Source organism: Cebus imitator, unplaced genomic scaffold, assembly GCF_001604975.1.
Source record: "Cebus imitator isolate Cc_AM_T3 unplaced genomic scaffold, Cebus_imitator-1.0 Scaffold359, whole genome shotgun sequence".
NCBI lineage: Eukaryota > Metazoa > Chordata > Mammalia > Primates > Cebidae > Cebus > Cebus imitator.
The window spans coordinates 1,730,250-1,757,289 of record NW_016107674.1 but is presented as its reverse complement, the minus strand read 5'-3'; the positions used below and the strand labels follow the sequence as shown (position 1 = coordinate 1,757,289).

General features: G+C 34.8%; 1 protein-coding gene and 1 pseudogene across 1 annotated transcript in view; one reads left to right on the top strand and one right to left on the bottom strand.

Annotated features, from left to right (window-relative positions):
- Positions 1-27,040, bottom strand: part of RNGTT (RNA guanylyltransferase and 5'-phosphatase) — a 347,127-nt gene that overhangs the window by 55,197 nt on the left and 264,890 nt on the right. The window contains exon 14 of the mRNA XM_017506810.2: positions 1,853-1,919. Within this exon, the coding sequence (XP_017362299.1) occupies positions 1,853-1,919 (67 nt within the window). The remainder of the gene's footprint in view (positions 1-1,852; positions 1,920-27,040) is intronic.
- LOC119467980 lies at positions 11,635-11,753 on the top strand (annotated as a pseudogene).

Here is a 27,040-nt window from a genome sequence, read left to right as displayed (position 1 = left end):
TGGGCTTTTTCCTTGGGCAGAGGGAACAGTTTATACAAAAGCAAGAGCCATGAAAGAAAAATAAACTGAACATCAATATTAAGAACTTCTCTTTGAGGACACTGTTAAGAGAATGAAAAGACAACCTATAGCTGAGAGAAAATAATTGCAAATCACAAATCTGATAAAGGACTTATGTCCACAAGATATAAAAAATGTTCAAAACTCGGAAAACAAAAAACCCAATTTAAAAATAAGATTTGAAGAAATACTTCACTAGAGAAAATTTGAACATACATTTCCCTAGATTCAGATGGAAAAATAGTACATGAAAACATGCTCAGTCATTACAGAAATGTAATAGAACTACCACATGACCCAGCCATTCCCCTCCTAGATATCTACCCAAGAGAAAGAAAAGCATATGTCTATGCAAAACTTGTACACAAATGTCCACAGCAGCTTTATTTGTAATAGCCCACCCAAAACTAGAAACAACCCAAATGCCCATTAGCACGTAAAAGGATAAACAAACTGTGCTATAGCCATAGAATGGAATACTACTGATGGCAAAAAACACAATTACTTTTGCACCCACCTGATACTTGGCAATAAAAAATAATAAACTAGTGCTAAGTGCAATAATGTAGATGAATCTCAAAGTAATTATGCTGAGAGAAAGAAGGCAAAAATGAGAGAAAGTGAATACATATTATTTCATTTATACAAAGCTCTAGAAAATGCAAATCAATCTATAATAACAAAAATCAGATTAGTGGTTTCTGGAGACCAGGGGAGAAAAAAAAGGAAGGGCAGGAGGGAGAAATTTCAAAGGGGCAAAGGGAAACTTTTCTAAGTGATGAATATGTTAATTATCTGTTTGCAGTGATGGTTTCACAATTACAAGCATGTCATAATTTATCAAATTGTACAGTTTATTGTCTGTCAATTAGATCTCAATAAAGCTGTTAAAAACCCCCTTCTTTTTTTTTCAAGGCAGAGTCGCACTCTGTCCCCCAGGCTGGACTGTAGTGGTGCCATCATGGCTCACTACAACCTCGACCTCCCACATTAAAGTGATTCTCTTGCATCAGCCTCCTGAGAAGCTGGGACCACAGAAACACTCTGCCATGCCCAGCTATATTTTTTAAAATTATTTTGTGGAGCTGAGGTTTCACTATGTTGCCCAGGTTGGTCCCAAACTCCTGGGCTCAAGCAATCTTCCAGCCCTGGTCCTCCCACCTCAGCCTCACAAAGTGCTGGGATTGAAGGCATCAGTCACCATGTCCAACCTGTTAACAATTTTTTAATGGCAAAAGGGATGATCTTAAAAGATTAATCTCTAAATGTACTCTTCTAAATTAATCACTGAACTTTTTTGGTCAAAGTCAACTTTACTATGGCAAGAATATTAAAATAATTCCTTTGAAAAGCTGAATGATTTCTTCAGCAGAAATATGCAAAAGCTAATGAAATTATTACTTCACATTCACTTTATTATTATTATTTTTTTGGACATAGGGTCTTACTCTATCACCCAGGCTGGAGCACAATGGCGTGATCACATCTCACTGGAGCCTCAAACTCCTGGGCTCAAGTGATCTTCCCACCTCAGCCTCCAGAATACTTGGGACTAGGCACACGCCACTGCACTTGGCTAATTAAAAAAAACTTTTTTTGTAGAAACAGGGTTCCCAGCAAACATGAGACCCGGGAAGTTCCAGGGTCTCAACTTCCCGGGCTCAGGTAATCCACGTCTTGGCCTCCCAAAGTGCTGGGATGCAATATTTTTATGTGTTGATGATTATTAGCAAGGATGGATTCTGGATAAGGGAATATCCAGAAAAAGTACAGTAAAAATGAACAAACATACCTTGATTTGTGCAAAGGGTCTTTCATAACCTCCAACATAGAGAAGGCCAACATTCTGAGGAAGTAACCTACAAAGAAAAAAAATCATTATTTATAAAATACTCCTTCTTTAAGTAAGGTTGTATAATTATCAAAATTTGAATAGATATAATATAGATATATAATACAGACAGATGCTATGAAAAAAGTTATTCTTGTCTTTCACACTATGCGATATAACCAGCAAAGAAATAAAGGGAATTGAGTGTGGTTGTGTGTGCCTATAGTCCCAGAGACTGAGGCTTGACTTGCGAGGATTGCTTGACTCCACAAGTTCAAGGCTGTAGCGTGGTTGCACCTGTGAACAGCGACTCCCATTAGCCTGGGCAACATAACAAGACACCGTCTCTAATAATAACAATAACAATAAAAGTAAAATTTTAAGAATGAAAACCTAAATGTGGAACACTCTAATATATTAGTAAATCTAACAAAATTAGAGGGCCCTTGAATAACACAAGTTTGAACAGCATGAGGCCACTTACACATGGATCGTTTTTCAACAAAAGTTACACTGGGTGTGCCTGCCTCCCCTTCCACTTCTTCCACCTCTTCTTCCTCTGCCACCTCTGAGACAGCAAGACCAACTCCTCTTCCTCCTCCTCCTCAGCCTACTCAACGTGTAGATGACAAGGATGAAGACTTTTATGATGAGGAACCTCCACTATGCACTACAGGAAATAATACAAACCTAAACATATCAGTACCAATGTCTAACAGGAAAACCTGACACATACATAACCTTAACAAAAGGTAGCCTCCAATAAGAGTATATAACAAAGAAACTCACCACTGGAAAGTAGTGGAATAAAAGGTATTTGCTACGAAGGGATCTGGAAAAGTTTGAATAGATGGGACTTGGGATTAGCCTCAAAGAGTGGGTTACACAAAGGGAGAAACTTAATGTCCTGCAAAAAAGAAGATTTGAGGACAAAAGTATGGCTGAAATAAGGAATAGTTTAGTTGGAGATGAGAACTCAAAAGAAGTTTAGAATTAACCATGAAGAATTTCAAATGGCATATACTTTATTTTGTATGCAGTATGGTGTCATATTACTAAAAGATGTACTTATTTCTTATAAAAATTATAGAGAAACATGAATATAAAAAACCAAATAGAGGTCTAATATAAAAAAAGCTTAATGTTATGGTCTCTGCATTATCCCTTCCTTCTTATCTCCACAGTTCTAATACGTCCATTACTCTTAAATGCAATGAAACATTGAGAATGAAGAAATACTGTCATTAGAACTGTGCTTGTGGAGTATGTAGGAAATTGGTAGTATGTGGGGTATAATCCAACATTCTTGTGTTTAACCTAAATGTAGATATATCTCATCTTTCATCACGAATCTTTTCGTAACGAACACTGTGAATAGATGGATACAACTTCAGTCTGAACACAATTATACATGAAGAAGAAAAAAATTGCCTATGTTCCTTGCCCAGGGCCACTACGCAACGTCACTTCTGAGAGTCTAGACATTAAAAGTTAATGGCCTTTTAACATAATGGAATTCTAATGGTCTCTGGGATGGCCATAAATTCTATTGCATAAATCTGAGAATGGAACACTGTGTGGTATCTACAATAAAAACAAAAAACTAAAAAACAACTGCAAACTCTAAACAATCAAAAAGTTCTCGGTGTGCCACGTGATCTAATCACAGAAAATTAGAACACAAGATTGTCATAGCCACCTCTTTTAAATTCTGTTAGTGACTTCAAAACCCTGCTTCAACAATTCCAGGAGATACATTTATATATAATTTAACTTCTCTGAAATTGCAATGCCTGTGATACTAGGTGGTATCATAATAGTAACCAGGTGACTGTTGTGAGGTAGCTGTGTGATTACCCTTCATTGACATGGTCTACTAAGACCACGAAAGCACAGTCTCAAAGCAACTTAGATTCTATGAAATAAGGTAGATATTTAATCTCCTGGGAATATCCTCTGTTCCCTATGTTCCACAAGAGCCTATAAAGTATTAAAGGGTCACTAAGGGAATATTAATAACTGCTAAACACAATTCTGAATTAAGCCAACTTAGCGAAAAGTTTCTTACATTTAAAATGTAAATGATGACACTGTAATTTGAAACATACTATTGATGGTTAAAAACATGTCGAAAGGCATTTGTTTAGTAGATTCAAATAGGAAACATAGGAAATTTCCCCTAATCTTAACAGTGAGATGGAGAATTTTTTAGCCCATCATTCAACAAATAAGAAATTAATCAACAAAACTTTAAATCTCTCCCAAATCACTGATCGTATCATAAATTGAATGTTAGTTATACATAACAGTGGTAATTTATTTCCTATATAACAAATCTTCACAGAAAGCTTGATAAAACCTCCTTTAGCAGCAGGAATAGTCACTGTTCATACAAATGGATGCTAGAAAAGGAAAAGAACAAAAGCTGGCTGACATTTAAAAATCAATATGCCTCTAAATTACTATGCATATGCATTTAGTGTGTTCCTCCCTCCAACTTGCCTAATAACTACCTTTTCCTAAATAAAAAATTTCTTAAATATATCAGTTAGTGCATATTTCATACGTATATTTCACTTTTAAAAAATACTGTTCTTTCTTATCCACATACTTCTTTCTTATTCATTATTCCTTACCATATATTACCACCTTCGTTTGAGTGGGTTTTAACATGTATCACAATTTAAAGGCCTGCTATGCATAAGGTAATACTTTGAGAACACAAACTCCCACTTTTAAAATATATTTCTTTCAACATTTTTACCTTTCAAAAAATCACTTTGCCAAATTGTATACGTAATTACCTTCACGTAATATGTACCATTTCATCAATTTCATCATGCAGGGTGCTTATATACAATATAGCAATCACACATTTTAAATCTCCAGAGTGAAGCATTAATTCAGCACTAATAAACACATTTATATGCATATTTAAAAATAGACACCCTGACTCACTTGGTACCAGGTAATTGTTTTGCCCTTAAGTTAGGTGAACATTACCATAACCTTTATACAAATGCTAACAACTCTAAGATACTTGCTTGCAACTAAATGCTTCTTACTCTGTGGCCACCAAAGAGCACTTTTTTTGGGAAGTAGCAATAAAGAGTAGCAAATTGTTGGACAAAAACAATCTATTACAGCTTTAGAAGTTAAGAATAGGCAAGACTAATACCCATTTTGCTTTCAATTTCCCAAACAAAAACATTAACCAGTATCTATCCTGAAAAGAAAGCCCCAAAATTGCTTCCAGAAAATTTTCTCATAAAAGAAAGTAAAACTTGTCAGGGAAGTGAATAAACATTTAAAAGAACTTCATTCACCCAATATTGACAGTCCATCAAACACAGAAAAATTGCTTTAAAAGTAAATTGAGTCTGTAAATATTTCAAATTAAAAGATTAAAAAAGGCAAGGAATTCTTTCCATAAAATAAGCTAAATAACTCAAAATTTACTGTTCTGTCTACAAGCCATAACTATAGTACCCATTATCAGATACATTCTTAAATTGCAACAAAATACCTTGAAACAACTTATAGTACCTTCAATACTGACTTACATAAATTCCACTATTTAGCAAGTTATCCAAAGACCAGACTACATCTAACGCATCTACTGTTAGAAAACAAACAAATAGAAAGCAAATACACTTAATATGTGATCAGTAGTGTCATCCTGAATTTAAGAAAATACCTATTATTGACAAGGTCTACATTATTCTTTGAAGCTTCTAATGGGATGTAAATTTAAAAAGTGTATTCCATAAGGCACATTTTGGGTTTTTTTTTTCTTTTTTTTAAATTTCCAATTTTTATGTTAAGTTCAGGGGTGCGTGTGCAGGATGTACAATTTTGTTACATAGGTAAACGTGTGGCATGGTGGTTTGCTGCAAAGATCATCCCATGACCCAGGTTTTAAGCCAAGCATCCACTAGCTATTCCTTCTGATCCTCTCCCTCCTCCCACATAAAGCAAATTTTGAACAAATAAAATAAGGTAAATCATAGCCTCAGAACGTAATTCAGTTAGAAATCAATAAGTAATGAGAAAATTCCCATGTCTGAAAAGAAAGTATACTTATATACAACCCATAGTTCAGACATAAAATTGTAATTGAAATTATAAAATATCTTCAACTGAATAGCAAAATAACAATGTATCAAAACTTGTAGGTTGCAGTTAAATCCAACTTATAGAGAAATTTATAATCCAAAATATATATATATGAAAAAGAAGAAGTGCTTTATGGAAATTGATGAGTTAAGTATCCACCTCAAGAAATTAGAAAAATTACAGTACATGAAACCCAACAAAAAGAGAAGCACAGGAATAATAATTAGCAGAAAATCATGAAATGGAAAACAGTGGAGAGGATCAAAAACACTAAAAACTGTTCCTTCTAAAATAATAATTGAATTGATTCTGAATGAGGCTGGCAAAGAAAAAAAATCAGTAGTACAAAGAAAAAAGAAAGCAGTCTGAGTGTAGTAATAAATAACAGGATATTATAATACTTTTATCCCCCAAAGTTTCAAAATTCAGAATAAACTCCTAGAAAAATATAATGCACTAAAACTGACACAAGAAAAAAATAGAAAATCTTAATTGTCTCACTATAAAATTTTTTTAATTAACCCACAAAGAAAGCAAAAGTTCTAGCAAATTCACCAGCAAATTCTACCAAAATTAATTCTAATTATATATAATTTTTTCTAGAAAATAGAAACGAGTATTTCCCAATTCATTTTATAAAGTTAGCATAGGGCCGGGCGCGGTGGCTCAAGCCTGTAATCCCAGCACTTTGGGAGGCCGAGGCGGGTGGATCACAAGGTCAAGAGATCGAGACCATCCTGGTCAACACGGTGAAACCCCGTCTCTACTAAAAATACAAAAAATTAGCTGGGCATGGTGGCGCGTGCCTGTAATCCCAGCTACTCAGGAGGCTGAGGCAGGAGAATTGCCTGAACCCAGGAGGCGGAGGTTGCGGTGAGCCGAGATCGCGCCATTGCACTCCAGCCTGGGTAACAAGAGCGAAACTCCGTCTCAAAAAAAATAAATAAATAAATAAATAAATAAATAAATAAATAAAGTTAGCATAGTTTCGACATGGACATAAAATGCAATGTGGATTAAGAGAGAATAAGAAAACAATCCACATACTGGGAAAAAATATTTTCAAAAGACATATGTGAAACATAAGTTTCATCCAAAATATACAACAAACTATTAAAACTTTACAGTAAGAAAATAAAGAAGCTCACTTGGTACGGTCGCTCATGCCTGTAATCCCAAAACTTTGGGAGGAAAAGGTGGGAGGATCACTTAAGGCCAGGAGTTTCAGACCAGGCAGGGCAACATAGCAAGATTCCATCTCTACAAAAAGTATAAAAATTAGCTGGGCACAGTGGCATGTGTCGGTAGTCCTAGCTACTCAGGAAGCTCTGGCATGAGGATCTAATGAGTCCAGGAGTTAAAGGTTGCAACAAGGCATGAATGTACCACTGTACTCCAGCCTGAGTGACAGCAAGACCCTGTCTCTAAAAGCAAAAATTTAGAAAAAGAATAAATAAATCATCTGATTTAAAAATGGGCAAAAGACTGGAACAGACACATCACAAAAGAAGATATGTAGATAGCAAGTGGTTATATGAAAGATGCTCAGTCTCATATGTCATTAGGAAAACACAAACTGAAGTAACAGTAAGATACCACAACATACCTATGAGAATAGCCAAAATCTTGAACACTGATACCACCAACATCAGCAAGGATGTGGAGCAACAGGAACTCACAAGAATTGATGGTGGGGATGCAAAATAGTATAGCCCCTTTGGAAGACAGTTTAGTGGTTTATTAAAAAACTGAAGAAGCTCTTACCACATGACCCAGTAATCACACTCCTTGGTATTTACTCAAAGGAACTGAAAATTTAATGTCCATACAAAAACCTGCACATGGGTGTTTATAGCAGCTTTATTCATTATTGCTAAAATCTGAAAGCAACCAAGATGTCATTAAGTAGGTGAAAATAAATGATGGTATATCCAGACAATGGAATATTATTCAATGCCAAAAATGAATGAGCTATCAAGCCACAAATAGACATGGAGAAGTTAAAGTACAAGAAGTCAATCTTAAAAGCCTATATAATGTATGATCCAATGATATGATATTCTGAGAAAGGCAAAAGGATTTTTTGTAAGGCAGTGAAACCATTCTGTATGATACTATAATACTAGATATATGTCATACATTTGACAAAACACCACCAAGAGTAAATCTAATGCAAATTATAGACTTCAGTGATAATTACGTGTCAACATAGGTTCATCAACTCTAATAAATGTAGCACTCTGATGCAGAGTCCTGACAGTGGGGGAGGACCATGCATGCGTGGGGCAGGTAGAATATGGGAACTTTCCGTACTTTCTGCTCAATTTTTGCCATGAACCTAAAACTGCTCTAAAATATAAAGTCTATTTAAAGAAAGAAATAAACTATGAAGCTACAGAAAAACACAGAAGAAATCTAAATGAATATCACTAAGTGAATGAAGCCAATCTAAAAAGGCTACATACTATATGATTCTAGCTATATGACATTTGGAAGAGGCAAAACTACAGCGACAAGATCAGTGATTGCCAGAAGTTCAGGGGGAGGAAAAAAGGAATAAATAGGTGTTGCACAGGAAATTTTTGGAGCAGAAAACTAGTCTGTATGATACTGTAATGGCTGATATCATCTGTACATTATGAATTTGTCCAAATCCACAGAACTATAAAACACAGCTAACCCCAATGGAAACGATGGAATTTAGTTAATAATAACGTACCAACCAATTTGTTCATCAATTGTAACAAATGTACCACACTAGTGCAACATGATAATAAGGAAAATTGTATGCTGAAAGAGAAATGGTATCCAGGAAATCTCTACAATTTCTGTTTCATTCTTTATAAGTGTGGGAAAAAAACCTATAAAAATAAGTCATTAATTTTTTTTTAAATACAATGTTGACAGTATAAGAAAGGAAACATATAATACAGGCCAACTGCAGAGAGGAGAGGGAAGAAGAGGGGAGGAAGAGGAGAGAAAATGAGGAAAGGGGGAAGAAAAAGGAAGAGGGAAAGGAAGAAAAAAGAAGCAAAGAAATGGGAAAATAATTTTTTTAAACTAGTAAAAAACAAATCTAATAAAAAAATTTTTGGAAGACAATACATCACCATCAAATTGGGTTTATCTTAAAACTCATTCAATATTAAATAACTCACCATTGTAATTACCTGAGGAACAGGATGGGGGAAAAGACCATGTTGTTATAATGGCAGAAAAGGTATTTGAAAAAATTAAACACCCTTATATAAGTACTCTTAGCAAACAAGGAAGAGAAGCTAACTATTTCAATTTTATATAAATGATCTAAGTAAATAAATAAATCAAACCTTACAGAAAACACTTAATGAGGAAATTGTAAAATTTTACATGGAGAAGAATGCAAAAACACCCTCTATCTCCATTTTTCTTTAACAATGTACTAGAGGTCCTAGCCAATGTAAAGTCAAGGAAAAACATAATCTAAAGATTAGAGGGAAAAAAGTTCACATTAGTCATAAGCATTCTCTCTATATATATGTATGTACGTTTTATATATATGTTAATATTAATATTTTTCTGCATATATAGGTGTGTATATATATGTGTGTGTGTATATATATACACACATATCTATATATATATGTATTTCCCCCAAAATGCAGAAAAAATATTAAGATTAATCACTGAGTTCATAAGATTCCTGGATACTAGATCAATTAGAGAAAAATAACAATTGTATTACCGGCAACATGTAGTTAAAAAATGAAACTATGGATGCTGCAATTCAAAACGATATTATAAAAAAAGTTTTTAATCTAGGAATAAAACTAACAAAAGAAGTGAAAAACCTTAATTCATAAAAGTATCAAACATTATTGTAAGAAATTTAAGAAACCTAAGTAAATGAAATAATACAACATGTCCATAGATAGGAAATCACAACATTGTTACCACATAAAATATTTAAACCTGATCTAAATATTAAATGCAATCTAAAAACTTCAGATAGAATTTGTATGAGAAATGTCATAAGCTCATTCGAAAATATATGAGGAAAAGCAAAAGGGCAAAAATATAAAAAATTATCCTAAAGAACAACAAAGTAGGAAGACTTGCTTAACAGATATCAAGACTTCTTCTCATAAAGTTTTAGCAATAACGAAAATGTGATTGACATTAGGACAAACAAGGTCAGTAGAACAGAGAACCTAGAAACAGACCTACACATAGGCATTGGATTTATAAGAAAGGTGGCACTGCAGAGCAGCAGTGAAAGGATGATCTTTCTCATAAATAATGCAGGGTAACTGGCTATCCACACAGATAAAAATATGCCATGTACGAAAACACTAGTATATCTGATTACATTAAAATTAGTAATTTGGCCAGGCACGGTGGCTCACACCTGTAATCCCAGCATTTTGGGAGGCCGAGGTGGGTGGACCACCAGGTCAAGAGATCGAGACCATCCTGGCCAACATGGTGAAATCCCGTCTCTACTAAAAAATACAAAAATTAGCCAGGCGTGGTGGCACACACCTGTGGCACCAGCTACTTGGGAGGCTGAGGCAGAAGAATCGCTTGAACCCAGGAGGCAGAGGTTGCAGTGAGCCAAGATTGCGCCACTGCACTCCAGCCCAATGACAAAGCAAGACTCCATTTCAAAAAATAAAATAAAATAAATAATTTATGTTTATCAAGAGATAGACTAAGATCCAAACTTCACGCAAGTCACAAGAATAAACTCTAAATTGATTGGGAATCTAAATACAAAAAAAGGAGAAACCTTACAAGTATTAAAAGAAAACCTGTGTGAATTCCTCTTCAACCTTGACATAATAAAGAAATAAGAGAAAATGTTGGTGAATCATACTATGTAAATTTTTTTAAATGGCATGGCAAAAAAACCCACCATAAACAAAGTCAAAAGATAACTGACAAACTGGGAGAAAATATCTGTTAACATATATCATAGAAAAGGGGCTACTAACTTTAATAAATAAATAACTCTTTAAACATTGAGAAGAGATAGGAAAAACACTTTTAAAAGATGTTTCAAAAAATATAGAACGGGGACAATAAGCATATGTAAAAATATTCAAACTCACTCCTCACTAGAAAAATGCAAATTAAAACAGCGCTGAGATACCATTCTCACTTATCAGATTGGCAAAATTAAAACGTATGGACAATACATTCTGCAGGCTATGGAAAACAGACACTCTCATATACTACTGCTGGAAATGCAAACTAGTACAACCCCTCTGGAGGGAAATTTGGCAACATCTAGCAAAACTACACATGCACTTAGCTTTCGACCCAGTAATCTTCCTTCTGACAGTGTCGTTGAAGATGTACCTCCAAAAACTAAAAAATACATATGCACAAGGCTATTTACTGCAGCAACACTTGCAGTTGCAAAATGTTGAGAACAACCTAAATGCTCAGACATAGCAGAGTGGTTAAGTAAGTCACGGCTAAATTCACACAATGGCATAATATGCAGCTATAAAAAATGAGAACAATCTCTACTTACCAACAGGAAATGATTTCCAGGACATATTTACTGTGTTAAGTGAAAAAATAGAAGGTGCAAGAGAGGATATGTAGTATGCTATCCTTTGGATAAAGAAAAAGTATGAACAGTCTGCGGCCATATCACCCTGAATGTGCCCAATCTCGTCTGATCTTGGAATCTAAGCAGGGTCAGGCCTGGTTAGTACTTGGATGGAAGACCATGTGGGAATATCGGGTGCCGTAGGCTTGGAAAAAAAAAGAAAAAGTATAAAACATTCATGTATCTGTTCCATTGTACAAAGGAATTACGGGAAGGCTAAAACAGAAAGTTTTCCCACAAGGGATAGGTGCAAACAGGTAGAAATCATGGGGGAATAAGATTAGGGTAGCAGGATGAGTGAAGAGTGACATATTTATGAGAATATCTTTTATATAGTTAGGACTTAGAACCATTACAATATCTCATACACCAATCAATTAAAATCAATATGTTCAGAGAACCCAAAAAGGAATGAAAATAATTATATTGCAAATAAATAATATACATTAAGGGGGATGGGGATGAAAAGGAACTAATTTAAGTAACTTCAGAAAACAGTATTTTGACTATATTCTGTAAGGCTACAGACAGAACTGTAGACAAACACTGTACTTGAGTTAGTAAACTTGTTTCTCACATGGGTACTGGTCAGTAATTATGAAAATACTTTATATACTAGGATTTTACAAACAAATATGGATAATGAGATGCAGGTTTCTCACTATATGAAGAGTTACAAATAACAAAAGGGGAAAGGATAGAATTAATATTTTGATGTTGAATTAGGATTATCAGTAGGGCCTCATGCCTTTTAATATACTGACATGGAAGAAAAAATAAATACAAATATACATGTAGGTGCTTGTTAGTATGTGATACATTCCTAGCTCTGACAACAGAGAGGGCCTGGAAAGACACCCAGAAGCAATGACCACACTAGGATTAAATTTTTATTTCCATCATTCACCAATAAAGGAAACCAGGGCTCCTTAGAGAAACAGCTAATTCCTGGGCTGAGAAAAGAAAATAGAAGATTCTGGAACATCCTGAGGTACTAGAAAGTAAGGAATTACTGAGAAATGATGGAAGCATGTTGAAAAGGCACAGAAGCCAACTTGAACGAGTTCCCAATGGTCAAAGTCCAAACACTAAAATAAAATTATAGTATTAAAACTCATAAAATAAAATAAAGCTCTGACCCCTGAATAACACGAATTTGAACCACGTAGGTCTGCTTATACGCAGATTTCTTCACTGAGACAGCAAGAACAAACCCTCCTCATTCTCAGCCTTCACAATATGAAGATGACAAGGATGAAAACCTTCATAATGATCTACTCTTGTCTAAAAAATAGCATATATATTTTCTCTTCCTTACTATTTTCATAATATTTTCTTTTCTCTGGCTTACTTTTAGACTATAGTGTGTAACACATATAACTACAAAATATATGTTAATTGACTGTGTATGTTAATGGTAAGGTTTCTGGTCAACAGTAAGCTATTGGTAGTTAAGTTTTGGGGGAGTCAAAATTTACATGCAGATTTTTCTACTGCAAGGGGTTCAGGGCTCTTGCATTGTTCAAGATTCAACTCTATTCTTAAGTCTATACCAATAAGCCAGGTGTGGTGGCTCATATCTATAATCCCAGCACTTTGGGAGGCCAAGACAGGAGGATTGCTTGAGGCCAGGAGTTCAAGACCAACCTGGTGAACATAGTAAGAATTTGTCTCTATAAAAAATAAATGAATATTTTTAAAAAGTCTATACCAATATAAATAAATACATGAAAAGAGACAGTTCTTGTTTACAGTAGAATTCCTCTTAATACATGAAAAAGAATGAGAAAAATTTAAATTCACCAATATTTAAAATATTTACCAAACAGAAATTTAAAACCACCACAGTAGTAATTGTTGCAAGCTAAAAACATCAAAAGGTATTAAAATTAGAAGATGAAAGTTTAATGAGAAACATGATAATTGCATGGCCTCAAAGTTTCTCCCCAGAAAAACGTAATAATAAAAAACAAAAAAATTGCAATTTTAGAATAGAGAAACCATGCTAATAACTTTAACCAAGTAATTACGGTTAACTATCACCAGTAATAAGGTTTATCAATACTCCCCCTTCACTATCAACATATAAGGCACTGAGAAAGGCATCATTTTCATAGGTTCTTGCCAAAAAACGCAAAAGGAAGGCCAAACTAAGTGACAGTCTACAAAATAACCAGCTGGTATTCTTTTAAAAGTATCAAGGTCATGAAAAGAAGAAGAAAGTACTACCACAGATTGGATTAAAGAGCCATGACAACTAAATGTAATATGGGATCTTGTAGTGGATCTTAGATGAGTAAAAGCATATTATTGGGGAAATTGGCAAAATTAGAACAATAAATGTAAATAAGTTGATAGCATTGTATCAATGTTTATTTTCAGGTTTTAATAAATGTCCTACAGTTAGGTAAGATATTAAAAATGGGAGAAGCAATGTGAAAGATATACAGGAATACTCTGAAATATTTTTGCCACTTTTCTGTAAGTCTAAAATTATTTTTGAATTAAAAAAAAAAAACTGGTCAAGTGCAGTGGCTCACACCTATAACCCAGCACTCGGGAAGACCAAGGTGGGAGGATCACCTGAGGTCAGGAGTTCAAGACTGGCCTGGGCAATGTAGCAAAACCTTATGTCTACAACATATATAGTTTTAAGTTAGTCAGGTATAGTGGCACACACCTGTAGTCCCAGCTGCTTGGGAGGCTGAGGCGAGAGGATTGCTTGATCCCAGGAATTTGAGACTCAAATAAGCTATGATTACACCACTGCAGTCCAACCTGGGTGACAGAGTGAGACACCTCATCTCAAAAATAAATAACATTTTTAAAAGTTAAAATGAGATCATTTAGAGGCTGAAAGAAGCCAATAAGTAGATGAAATTTATAACACACATTATCTCCTAGGTTGAACATGTGCCTACCCTAAGATCTGGCAATTCCAATTTTGTGTGAATATATGTGTCCTAAAGCACATGTGCAGTATGTTTGGCTATTATTGGTAAGCATCTCAAAGTGGTATCCATCAAATGCCTATATATAGCATTATAAACCAGTGAAAAGGAATGAATTCCACACAACATCATGAATGAATTTCAAAATCATAATACTGAACAAAAGCCAGACATAAAAGAACAAAGGTTATTGATATGGTTTGGATTTGTGTTCCCATCCAAATCTCATGTCAAACTGTAATCCCCAGTGTTGAAGGAGGGACCTGTGGGAGGTGAGCAGCTCATGGGAGTGGAATTCCCCCTTGCTATTCTCATGATAGTGTGTTCTCATGAGACACGCTTGTTTAAAACTGTGTAGCACCTCCCCCTTTGCTCTCTCTTCCTCCTGCTCCAGCCATGTAAGGCCTGCCTCCTTTTTCTTTGCCTTCTGCCATAACTGTAAGTTTCCTGAAGCCTCCCTGGCATGCTTCCTGTGCATCTGCCGAACTGTGGGTCAATTAAACCTCCTTTATTTATAAATAACCCAGTCTCAGGTAGTTCTTCACAGCAATGCGAGAACAAACTAATACAGTTGTATTTATGTAAGGATCAAAACCAGGCAAAACCAAACACTAATTTTACAGATGACTACCTAAGTAGTAAAAGTACAAAGAAGAGCAAAGAAGTAAAAACCACAGAGGTTGGGATAGTGGCTATCTTTGGGCAGGAGAAAATTGTGATTGGAAAAAGGCATCATGGGTCTCTAGGATGCTGGCAATATTATTTTTCTTACCCTAAGTAGTGATTAAATGGGTATTAGTTACACAAAATTTCAATAAGCTGTATATTTATGTTTCATGAACTTCCTACATGGGTATTACATTTCATAATATAAAAGGTTGTAATAACTAATACAAAAAGCACAAAGAAAAAACCAACATAAGCAATCAGTAAGAGGGACAGATTGACTTCTAAACAAGGGATATAATATTAATTGATAGATTAACATATTTTAATAGTGATAGATAAATATTTTAAGAGATGAGCTTCCAGGTAATCTTAAAGTCATTCATCCCCTTCTTAGTATAGAGCTGCATAAATATAAAAACAAAAACTCACATAATCTGGGCATAATAATTTTAAATACAAATGCATTATACTTTTTAAAAAGAAACATAACTACATTAAAATGTATAGACTCAACCAAGATAAATAAGACCACAAACAAAACAAACAAAAACAATGGTTTTCAGAAACTAAATAACAGGCAGAGCAAGTCAGTGGTACCTGAAAGAGAGAAGGCAAATGAAGTGCATTCCATGACTACCCTGGCTTACCACCTGGAGCTCTCAGGCCACAGTGCAGGAAGGAACAATGCACGCCTATACGGCCTAAAATATTTGCTATCTGGTTCTGTGCCAGCCCCTGCCCTAAATAAAAGAAAGTGTATGTCCACAAAAAGACTTGTACCCAAGTTTGACGGCAATTTATTCATAGTAGCCAAAAATTAGAAATATCTCAAATGTCCATCAACTAGTAAATTATAAGTAAATGGTGATACAGTCATGCAACAAAATAATACTCAGCCAAAAAAAAAAGGACTATTGATAAATGTGACAACATGGATGAATCTAATGTTGAAAGCAGCCAGACACATTCCCTGAATAAAACACATACTGTATGTTTCCATTGATATAAATTTATAGAAAATGAATATAAACAGCAGACGATTGCCAGAGAAGGGAGTGAGGATATGGAAAAAGGAAGAAGGAAAATAGAGAAAGATTAGAAACAGCTGCAAGAAAAATTTTGGGGGTGATGGACATGTTTATTGTCTTACCGTGTGAACAGTGACTTCGAACGTAAAAACTAATTAACTTGCACACTTTAAATATGTGCAGTTTATTATAAATCAATTATTCCTCAATAAAGCTGTAAACAAGACAGACTTCATCTCCCAAATTTTGTTTTAAAATATATATATGTAAAAAAACCCCTACAACTATTCACAGACTATACAGCCAAATGAGCCTGCAAGTAATTCTAAATAAAAAGGGCAACCAAAAAAATATCTTGAGACAAACAAAAAGCAACATACCAAAACTGATGAGATGCAGCAAAAGCAGTTCTAAGAGGGAAATTTATATCAATAAACATCTATATATAAAAAAAGAAAGATCTCAAACAACCTAATATTATATCTTAAGGAAACAGAAAAAGAAAAATTAAGCCCAAAGTTAGCAGAAAGAAGGAAACAAAGATCACAGCAGAAATTTAAAAATTAGTGACTAAAAAACAGGAAAAACAAAATCAATGAAACTAAGAATAGATTTTTTAAAAAGATAAACAAAATTGGCAAACCCTTTCCTAGACTGAGAAAGAAAAAGATTCAAATAAATGACATCAGAAATGAAAGAAGAGATATTACAACTGATACCTTAGAAATACAAAGGATCATAAGAGATTATTATGAACTATATGCCAATAAATTAGATAACCTAGAAGAAATGGATAAATTCCTAGACACATACAATCTATCAGGACTGAATCATAAAGAAACGGAAAATTAGAACAAACCAGTTACAAGTAAGGAGACTGAATCTGTAATAAAAAGTTTCCCATCACAGAAAACCCCTGAACCTGATGGCTTCAAGGTGATCTTTACCAAACATTTAAAGAACTAATAATACTACCAAACTCTTCCCAAAAATCCAAGAGGGGAAAATACTTCCAAACTCTTTTAACAAACCCAGCATTACCCTGATACCAACACCAGACAGGACATTACAAGACAACTATAGACCAATATCCTTGATGAAAATAAATGCAAAAATCCTCAACTAACTACTAGCAAACCAAATTCAATAGCACATTAAAAGGATCATACACCACAATCAGTGTGATTTATCCCAGGACTGAAAGGACAGTTAAACTACACAAGTCTATAAATGTGATAAACCACATTAACAAAATGAGGAAAACTCATATGATCATCTCATTAGCTATGGCAAAAGAATTTGACAAAATTCAACATCCTTTCATGATAAAAAAAAAATTCTGAAAAAAAAATTGGTATGAAAGAAATGTACCTCAACATACTAAAGGCCACATCTGACAAGCCAACAGATAACATTCTATACAATTATAAAAAGTTGAAAGTTTCTCTTCTAAGATCAGGAACAAGGCATAGATGACTACTCTTACCACTTCTCTTCAACAAAGTACTGGAAGTCCTTGCTGGAGCAATTAGGCAAGAGAAAGAAAGAAAAGGCATCCATCCAAATAGGAAAGGAAGCAGTAAAACTGTTGATATTTGCTGATCTTATATACAAAGTGCTATAAAGATTCCACAAAAAAAAAAAAAACCCTGTTAGAACTAATAAATACAGTCAAGTTGTAGAATATAAAATCGACACACAAAAATCAGTAGCATTTCTATATCCTAACAACACACAACCCAAAACTGAAATCAACAATCCCATTTTAATAGTTACAAAAAATGAATAAAATAATTAGAAATAAATTTAGAAAGTGAAAGACCTACATATTAAAAATTATAAAACACTGATGAAAGAAACTGAAGACACAAATAAATGGAAAGATACCCCTTGTTAATGAATTAGAAGAATTAATATTGTTAAAATGTCCACTACCCAGTGATCTACAGATTCAATATAAGCCCTATCAAAATTGCAATCACATTTTTTACAGAAATAGAAAAAAAAAAAAACTTCTAAAATTCCTATGGAACTACAAAAAACCCTAACTACCCAAGGCAGCTTTGAGCAAAAAGAATAAAGTGGGAAGTATCACTTTTCCTAATTTCAAACTGTATTACAAAGCTATAATAATTAAAACGGCATGGTACTGGCATAAAAACAGACATGCTGGCCAATGGAAAAGAATAGACAGATCAGAAATGAACCCAGATATTTATGGTCAATTGATTTTTGAGAGAGTTTCTCTCTTTCTCCTCCCTTCCACCACTGGATGGCCCAGAACAAAGGCCCTAATCACATACTAGCCCCTTGATTAACATACCAAACACCGCTCTGGACTTCTCAGCTTCCAGAACTCTGAGAAAACATTTCTGTTCATTACAAATTTTCCAGTCTGTGGTATTTTGTTATAGCAGCAGAAACAAACAAAGACAAATACTTAAATATAGAAGACTGTAAAACTACTAGGAAAAAATTGATAAAAAGCTACACAATACTGGTCTGGGCAATGATTTTTTGAATTTGACCCCAAAAGTTTAGGCAACAAAAGCAAAAATAGACAAATGGGATTACATCAAACTAAAATCCTTCCGCACAGCAAAGAAAACAACAGAGAGAAGAGACAACCTACAGATTCAGAAAAAATATCTGTAAGCCATACATGTGATAAGGAATTAATATCCAAAACATATAAGGAACTCAAAAAAACTCAAAAGCAAGAAAACAATCTGATTTAAAAATGGGCAAAGAACCTGAATAGACATTTCTCAAAAGACAACATACAAATGGCCAATACATGTATGAAAAATTTTTCAATATCACTAAGCATTAGGGAAGTATAAATTAGAATCATAATGAGATACCACCACATTATCAAAACTACAAAAGATAATCGGTGTTTGCGAGGATGTGGAAAGAGGAAACCTTTGTATACTAATGGTGGGAATGTAAGTTAGTACAGGCATATGGAAAGCTATATGGAGGTTCCTCCAAAAACTAAAAGTAGAATTATGATATGATCCAGCAATCCCACTTCTGGATATATATCCAAAGGATTTGAAATCAGTATGTCAAAGAGATATCTGTACTCTTGTGTTTACTCCAACACTATTCATAATAGCCAACATATGGAATCAATCTAAATGTCCACAGACAGATGAATAAAGAAAATGTGGTATACATAAACAATGGAACATTATTTAGCCTTTAAAGAAAGATATTCTGTTATTTGTGACAACATAGAAGAATCTTGAGAACGTTATGCTAAGTGAAATAAGGTAGGCACACAAAGACAAATACTGCATGTTTTCACATGTGAAACTGAAAAGAATCTAACTCATAGAAGAAGACAGTTGAATGCTTGGTGGTGACCAAAGGCTAGGGGATGGGGGAAATAGGGAGCTGTTGATCAAAGGGTACAGTTTCAATCTGACAGGAAGAAAGAGGTTTTGGGGATATACTGCACAGCATAACAACTACAGTTAACAACAGTATATTATACATTTCAAAATTGCTAAGACAGCCAATTTCAAATGTGCAAACGGTGAAGTATGTGAGGTGAAGAACGTCAGTTAGCTTGATTTAATAATTCCACTTTGTATACAGAAAACATCACTTTGTACCTCTAAATATTATAATTGTAATGACAATTCGTCAATTTATAATTTTTAAAAATCTCTAAATTGATCCTTCCTGATCATTCTAAATGGATAGCGGATTTATTATTTGAATAGTTAAGTAAATATTTCAAAAGTGAATTTTAACAGGGAAATCATTAAATACATAATAGTTCCCTACCTAACTTGTTATCTAATGATTCTAAGAATTACTCTATGGTTTACTTGCAAAAGAAGAGAGGGGAGAATGATTTATGTGGGCATTAGTCTCAAATCTGAAATCTTCTGAATCATCATATTCATAAATTCTCATCTCCTTGACATTGATCATAGGATGAACAGAAATGCCGAAGTACACACACACACACACACAAACACACACACACACAAACACACACACACACACACACAATGTGTAAAGTGCATTTGTTAAAAGGTTAAATGGAATAAAATGTTTATTTCCTATGTTGGAAATTCTGAATCTCACTTTGTTTCTCCTTCTATTTTTGTGTAAAGAGTTTCTTTTTTATACTTCAGACAAGAAAATTGACCATGGAGTTTTCCTCTTCCCATGGGAAAATGTAAGAACATTATGTTAAGAAGTAATTTCTGCAGAAAAACAAGTACAAAAGATGCTCTGGAGACTAGAAACACAGAAATGTAAGCTGAGTAGACATAATTTACAAATCAATTTTTCAGTCTAAATTATAGTATTATGTCGCATGTTACCAGCTATTCCAATAATAGCTATGATCAATCAAAAAGAAAAATGTTGTTTTTGAAATTACAGATTCCAGAAAGACTGAGATTGTTATATTCCACATTAAAAAGAATTACAGCAATTCTAAATTTCAAGGATAAGATCAGCTTCACAGAACTCTGTACAAAATGCTGACAGAAACATGAACTATAACCAAAATACAAAGAATCACCTAGGTATCTCACTTACAGAATGTAAGTTAAATTGGTCTTTACTATATTGGCTATTAATTCTAACTTTAATACTCCTTTAGTAAATATTAGATATACATCCCTTTTATTAAAATATGAATTTTGGGCTAGGTGCTGTGGCTCACACCTATAATCCCAGCACTTTGGGAGGCCAAGGTGGGCAGATTTATTGAGCTCAGGAGTTCGAGATCAGCCTGGGCACCATGGTGAGACACTGTCTCTACTAAAAACACACACACACACACACACACACACACACACACACACACACGAAAGCTGGGTGTGGTGGTGCATGCCTATGGTTTCAGCTACTCAGGAGGCTATGGTGGAAGGATAGCTTGAGCCCAGAGGGCAGAGGTTGCAGCGAGCCGAAACTGCACTACTGTACTCTAGCCTGGGTGACAGAGTAAGACCCGATATCAAAAATATACGTGTGTGTGTGTGTGTGTGTGTGTGTGTGTCTATGTGTATATACATATGAATTTTGGTAGGTGCTGAAATATTTTCTCATTGCTAGTTATGAAAAATTGCTAGCTATCTTGGTTTTTAAGTAATTAATTCCTTATCATTTTCATGACTGTATAAATGTAAATCAGCCTACTGAGATAGCTTAACAGACAGTTCTTACCTTAACTGAGTCATTATATTCTTATGTTCAAACAGAATAATTACTGTCTAGCTATCATTTGTAAAAGCCTTGAAGGAACTTTTTACTTGGCTATCTCATGTAAAATATTTGAACTATTACAATTTATTTTATCCTTTCTTTTGATATCAGCTCCAAACACATACTAATAATATACGATAAAACTATTTTAACTATTTCAAATTTAAAAGTAATTAACTAGAAGGCTAAATTGTCAGTCTTAAGTTTTTTGTTTATAAATTACTACACTTATCCTAGATATATGTGTTGTCCAACTAAAAGTTAAAACTTAATTTCTTGCTTGGTTAAAAAGAAAAAAAAAAGTTAACGATCCATAACATGACTAAATTCTCAACATCCAAGACAAATTTCTAGAATCTCATGTGCTGAGCTGATAATAGGAGAAAGCATGATGTGTTCATGAATAAAGTCACTCTCAGTGCAAAGTGCTGGCAATGCTATGCAGTATGCACAACTCTAAAATAACTTGAAACCATAAAAATAAACTGTTACCTAGCTGACTAGGATCACCCTTTATAAGTGACTTAAAGAACCACTTATCCTCATGGTGAAACTAATTAGATTATTCCCAAAAAGTGAGATGGAAATCTAACAATAATAATACTTTTCTATTCTATTAGATGATCGGTATGAATTCTTGAAGCAGGTTATGATCATCACAACCTTAGCATGTGCTCAGCAAAAACGTGAAAAGTAGTCATATAATCCCCTCTTTTCCTCATACAAATTTATCACACTTTCAGAATGACTTAAATAGTATGAAACAATAATTAAAACAGTAATTCCATAAAATCAATCTAGTTTTAAAACTGATTATGTTGTACACCAATGTTCACTGCAGCAACATTCACAATAGTCAAAAGTTAGAAACAACTCAGATGCCTATCAATAATAAATTTTTCACCGTGGCTCATGCATGTAAGCCCAACATTTTTGGAGGCTGAGTTGAGAGGACTGCTTGACGCCAGGAGTTGAAGGTCAGCACGAATAACATAGCGAGACCTCGTCTCTACAAAAAATAAAAAATAAAAAATTAGCCAGCCATGGTGGCACACACCTGTAGTCCCAGATACTCAGTAGGCTCAAGTAAAGGGATCACCTGAGCCCGAGGTTGAGGCTGCAGTGAGCCATGATTGTGTCATTGCACTCAGGCCTGGGCAACAGAGTGATACCTTGTCTCAACAAACAAACAAATAAGCAAGCAAACAAACACAATGGATTTTTTTCTTTTTTGAGACAGAGTGTTGCTCTGCCACCAGGCACCAGGCTGGAGTGCAGTGGCATAACCTCGGCTCACTGCAATCTCCGCCTCCTGGGTTCGAGCAATTCTCCTGCCTCAGCCTCCCAAGTAGCTGGGACTACAGGCGTACACCACCATGTACAGCTAATTTTTGTAATTTTTAGTAGGGACGGGGTTTCACCATGTTGCCCAAGATAGTCTCCATCTCTTGACCTCATGATCCGCCCGCCTTGGCCTCCCAAAGTGCTGGGACTAGGCATGAGCCACAACGGCCAGCCACAATGGATTTTTTTTGATCCATGATATGCACGTACAATACTATTCAGCCTTAAAAGGAATGACATTCTGACATGCTACAATATGGACAAAACTTGAAAACATTATGCTAAGTGACATAAGCCAGACACAAAAAGACAAATATTGTATGATTTGAATTATATGAGATATACAGAATATGCAAACTCACAAAGTCAGAAAATAGAACAGTGGTCAGGGGCGAAGAAGAGAGAAGAATAGGATTTACTATTTAATGGCTACAAAGTTTCTGTTTGGGATGATGAGAAAGTTCTGGAAATGGACAATGGAAATAGTGGCAGAAGACTAATAATATACTTAATGCCACTGATTTGTACATTTGAAAATGGTTTAAATGCTGAATGGTTGGCTGTCATGACAGAAAAAAAATGGTTAAAATGGTAAATTTCGGCCGGGCGTGGTGGCTCAAGCCTGTAATCCCAGCACTTTGGGAGGCCGAGGCGGGTGGATCACGAGGTCAATAGATCGAGACCATCCTGGTCAACATGGTGAAACCCCGTCTCTAATAAAAATACAAAAAATTAGCTGGGCATGGTGGTACATGCCTGTAATCCCAGCTACTCAGGAGGCTGAGGCAGGGGAATTGCCCGAACCCAGGAGGCGGAGGTTGTGGTGAGCTGAGATTGGGCCATTGCACTCCAGCCTGGGTAACAAGAGCGAAACTCCGTCTCAAANAAAAAAAAAAAAAAAAGGTAAATTTCATGATTCATGGATTTGATCACAATAAAAAATGACCAAAAAAAATCTATTCCTAAAGCACAAGGCTAGCAACAACCTCAAACACACTTCTGTGCTTGATTCAGTGCTTACGTTCCCACAAAAATTGTTCCAGACTGCCTCCTTTCTCCAAGTTTCCGTAACTCTCATCCATATTCATCCCTTTCTTTACTCACTCCCCAAAGAAGCTTTCATTTCTAATTGAATGGAGAACATCTAGTCTTGACCTCCAGGTTCATCCATCCTTCAATTCACCTGTTATTTCTAGACATATATTCTCATCTTTCCTTCCTAAAGCTGTCCTCCAATTATTCGATACCATCCTACCCGCGACACTTTTTTTTCTTTCTTTTCTCAAGGATCTGTAATCTCTTATTTTCTTCCATTATGCCAGTTAATAAAGGGTGGTTACAAGGTCAGGAAAGGTTATTATGAAGTTGAGTCAACTAAAAATCACTATAAAATGAACCTATTTATACAAGTAATCCACCCTAAGAGAGATGATTCATAAATGGGGATTTCTAGGACCTTTCTGTTCAGGTTCTTGTGATGCTATGGAAAGGTGAGCCTGAAATCATGGAGTAGACCAGATTCCTAACTGTGGTGCTTATTAACTATGTAACTTCAGGTAACTCATTTAACTCTTCTTTAGCCTCAGTATTTCTGTTGAAAAATGGATATGACTTAGTTCACAAAGATGCTTTGAGGATTAGATGAAATAATATATATGCTTAATTGATGTTTTAATTAGTTTAATGCATTAAAAGACCAAGGCATACATATTCAGAAAATACATGATATTAAAAAGGAAAGAAAAAATTAATTGCTTTGCATAAAATATTGAAGTTCACAGTTAATGACAAACAAGAGTTCAAAAATATAAATCTGTCAGAGTTCATATGGTATATGCATGAAAGAAGAATGTATACATGAATGTTATGTATGAAATAAGAAGAAAGAGGCAGACGGTGAGGGGAAGACAGAGGCTCACTGATATAATTAGCAAAGATGAGTAATGTGGATGCTAGAGAAGTATGTACTAATGTGGAGGGCCTAATTTTCCAAGCTCTACTACAGCCTGGATGAAATGTCCTCCAGGATCATCTAACTCTTTTTCTTTGACAGCATTTTCACAAAGCAAACTTCTGGTAACTAATCACGTTTCCTGAGTAGTTAGATTATAAATAGGATGCTCTAAATGGCAGGCCTGAGCATATATGTATATGTATACGTGTGTACTTTATTCTGCATATGTATATTTATATATATAGTATATATTATATATTTCTGTAAATTAGTACTGATAATTACAAATGAAACAAAAGAAATTATGTATTGAGAATTTCAACATGCAAGGCCCTGTGCTAAGTGTAATTTGATATTACATGGCTTTTCTCTCTGCTATTAATTTAATTTGAATACTCTTTTAGTATTGGGAATTTAGGATTGTTATTTAATCTTTTTAAAGAATGCCATGAGTTAGGTCCCATGATTATACTCATTTAGTAGATGTGGAAGCCAATGGGAACGACCAATTTGTCTACAGGCACACAGATTTAAGAAGTACAACTGGTAATCAAACTTCACTTTCTCTGGCTCCTTGTTTCTCTCATTCTGTACAGACATTGTTTTAATGTTTGGGCTTCAGTAAAGTTTCAGAATACAAATCAAGGTATTAAAATCAGTAGCATTTTTATACACCCAATAATGTTTGAGATGAGAACCAAATCAAGAACAAAATATCATTTACAATAGCCACAAAAAACACATATAAAAAATCCTAGGAATACATCTAACCAAGGAGGTAACATCTTTACAAGAAGAACTACAAAACATGGCTAAAGGAAATCACAAATGACAGAAACAAATGGAAAACATTCCATGCTCATGGATTGAAACAATCAATATCATTAAAATGACCACACTGCCCAAAGGAATCTACAGATTCAATGCTATTCCTATCAAACTACTTATTTTTCATAGAGTTAGGAAAAAACTATTCTAAACTTCATATGGAACCAAAAAAGAACCTGAATAACTCAAGCAATCCTAGGCAAAAAGAACAAAGTTGAAGGCTTCACATTATCCAACTGCAAACTATACTATAAGGCTACAGTAACCAAACAGCATGATACTGGTACAAAAACAGACACATGAACTAGTGAAACAAAATAGAAAACTCAAAGCTGCACACCTACAGCCATCTAATCTTTGACAAAGTTGACAAAAATAAGCAATGACGAAAGAACTCCCTATTCAATACATTGTCCTGGGATAGCTGGCCAGTCATATGCAGAAGAATGAAACTAGATCCCTATCTTCCATAAACAAAAATTGATTCGACATGAATTAAAGACTTAAATGTAAAACCTCAAACTATAAGAATCCTAGAAGAAAACCTAGGAAACACCATTCTACACACTGGCCTTAGGAAAGAATTTATGATTATGTCCTCAGATGCAATTGCAACAAAATTAAAAATTGACAAGTGGAACCTAATTAAACTAAAGAGCTTCTGCACAGCAAAAGAAACTATCAACAAAGTAAACAACCTACAAAATGGAAGAAAAATACTGCAAACTATGCATCCAACAAAGGTCTAATATCCAGAATCTATCAGTTGTGGTAGTTCAGTCAGGGTGGTGGCAAAAATGTTAAGGGAAAACTACTAGAGATAGTTACAGGAAACAGTCACAAAACCCCCTTGGAAGGCTAGGTGGTTTACATAGTTTCAGGCAAGAATGGGCTAGTTCTTTTATCTTGAGGCTTGAAGCATAGGAAAGTTAACAGGGGAATGCAAAGGACTTTATCTAAATGGCTTGTTGTCCTAAGACCAACCTTTGCCCATCTGCACTTGACTGCCTCCTACTTGCAGGGGAGTGGGGAGGGCGGTGGCAGAAGTTTGTTAGCCACAGTGGTGTCTACTTTAGGCCTGGGAACCTGGCCTTTAATTTTAACCCTCTAGTGGTATTGACTCAAAGCCTTTGTTATTTAATATGTGCTGAATAAAGGCCTGGAAGGCCAGTGCAGGGCTGGTGGTCCTTAACTTTTTCCAGTGAATGGCCCAGAAACCCCAGCCCACTCTTTCACTGTATTCTGTGTCTGAGTAAATTTCATCCATCATTAGATGGGGGTCTGCCTGTCAGATCCCAACATATCAAGAACTTAAACAACTGAACAAGCAAAAAACAAATACTCTGATTTAAAAAATGGGCAAAAGGTATGAGCAGAGACCTCTCAAAATTCGACATACAAGCAGCCAACAAACATGAAAAAATG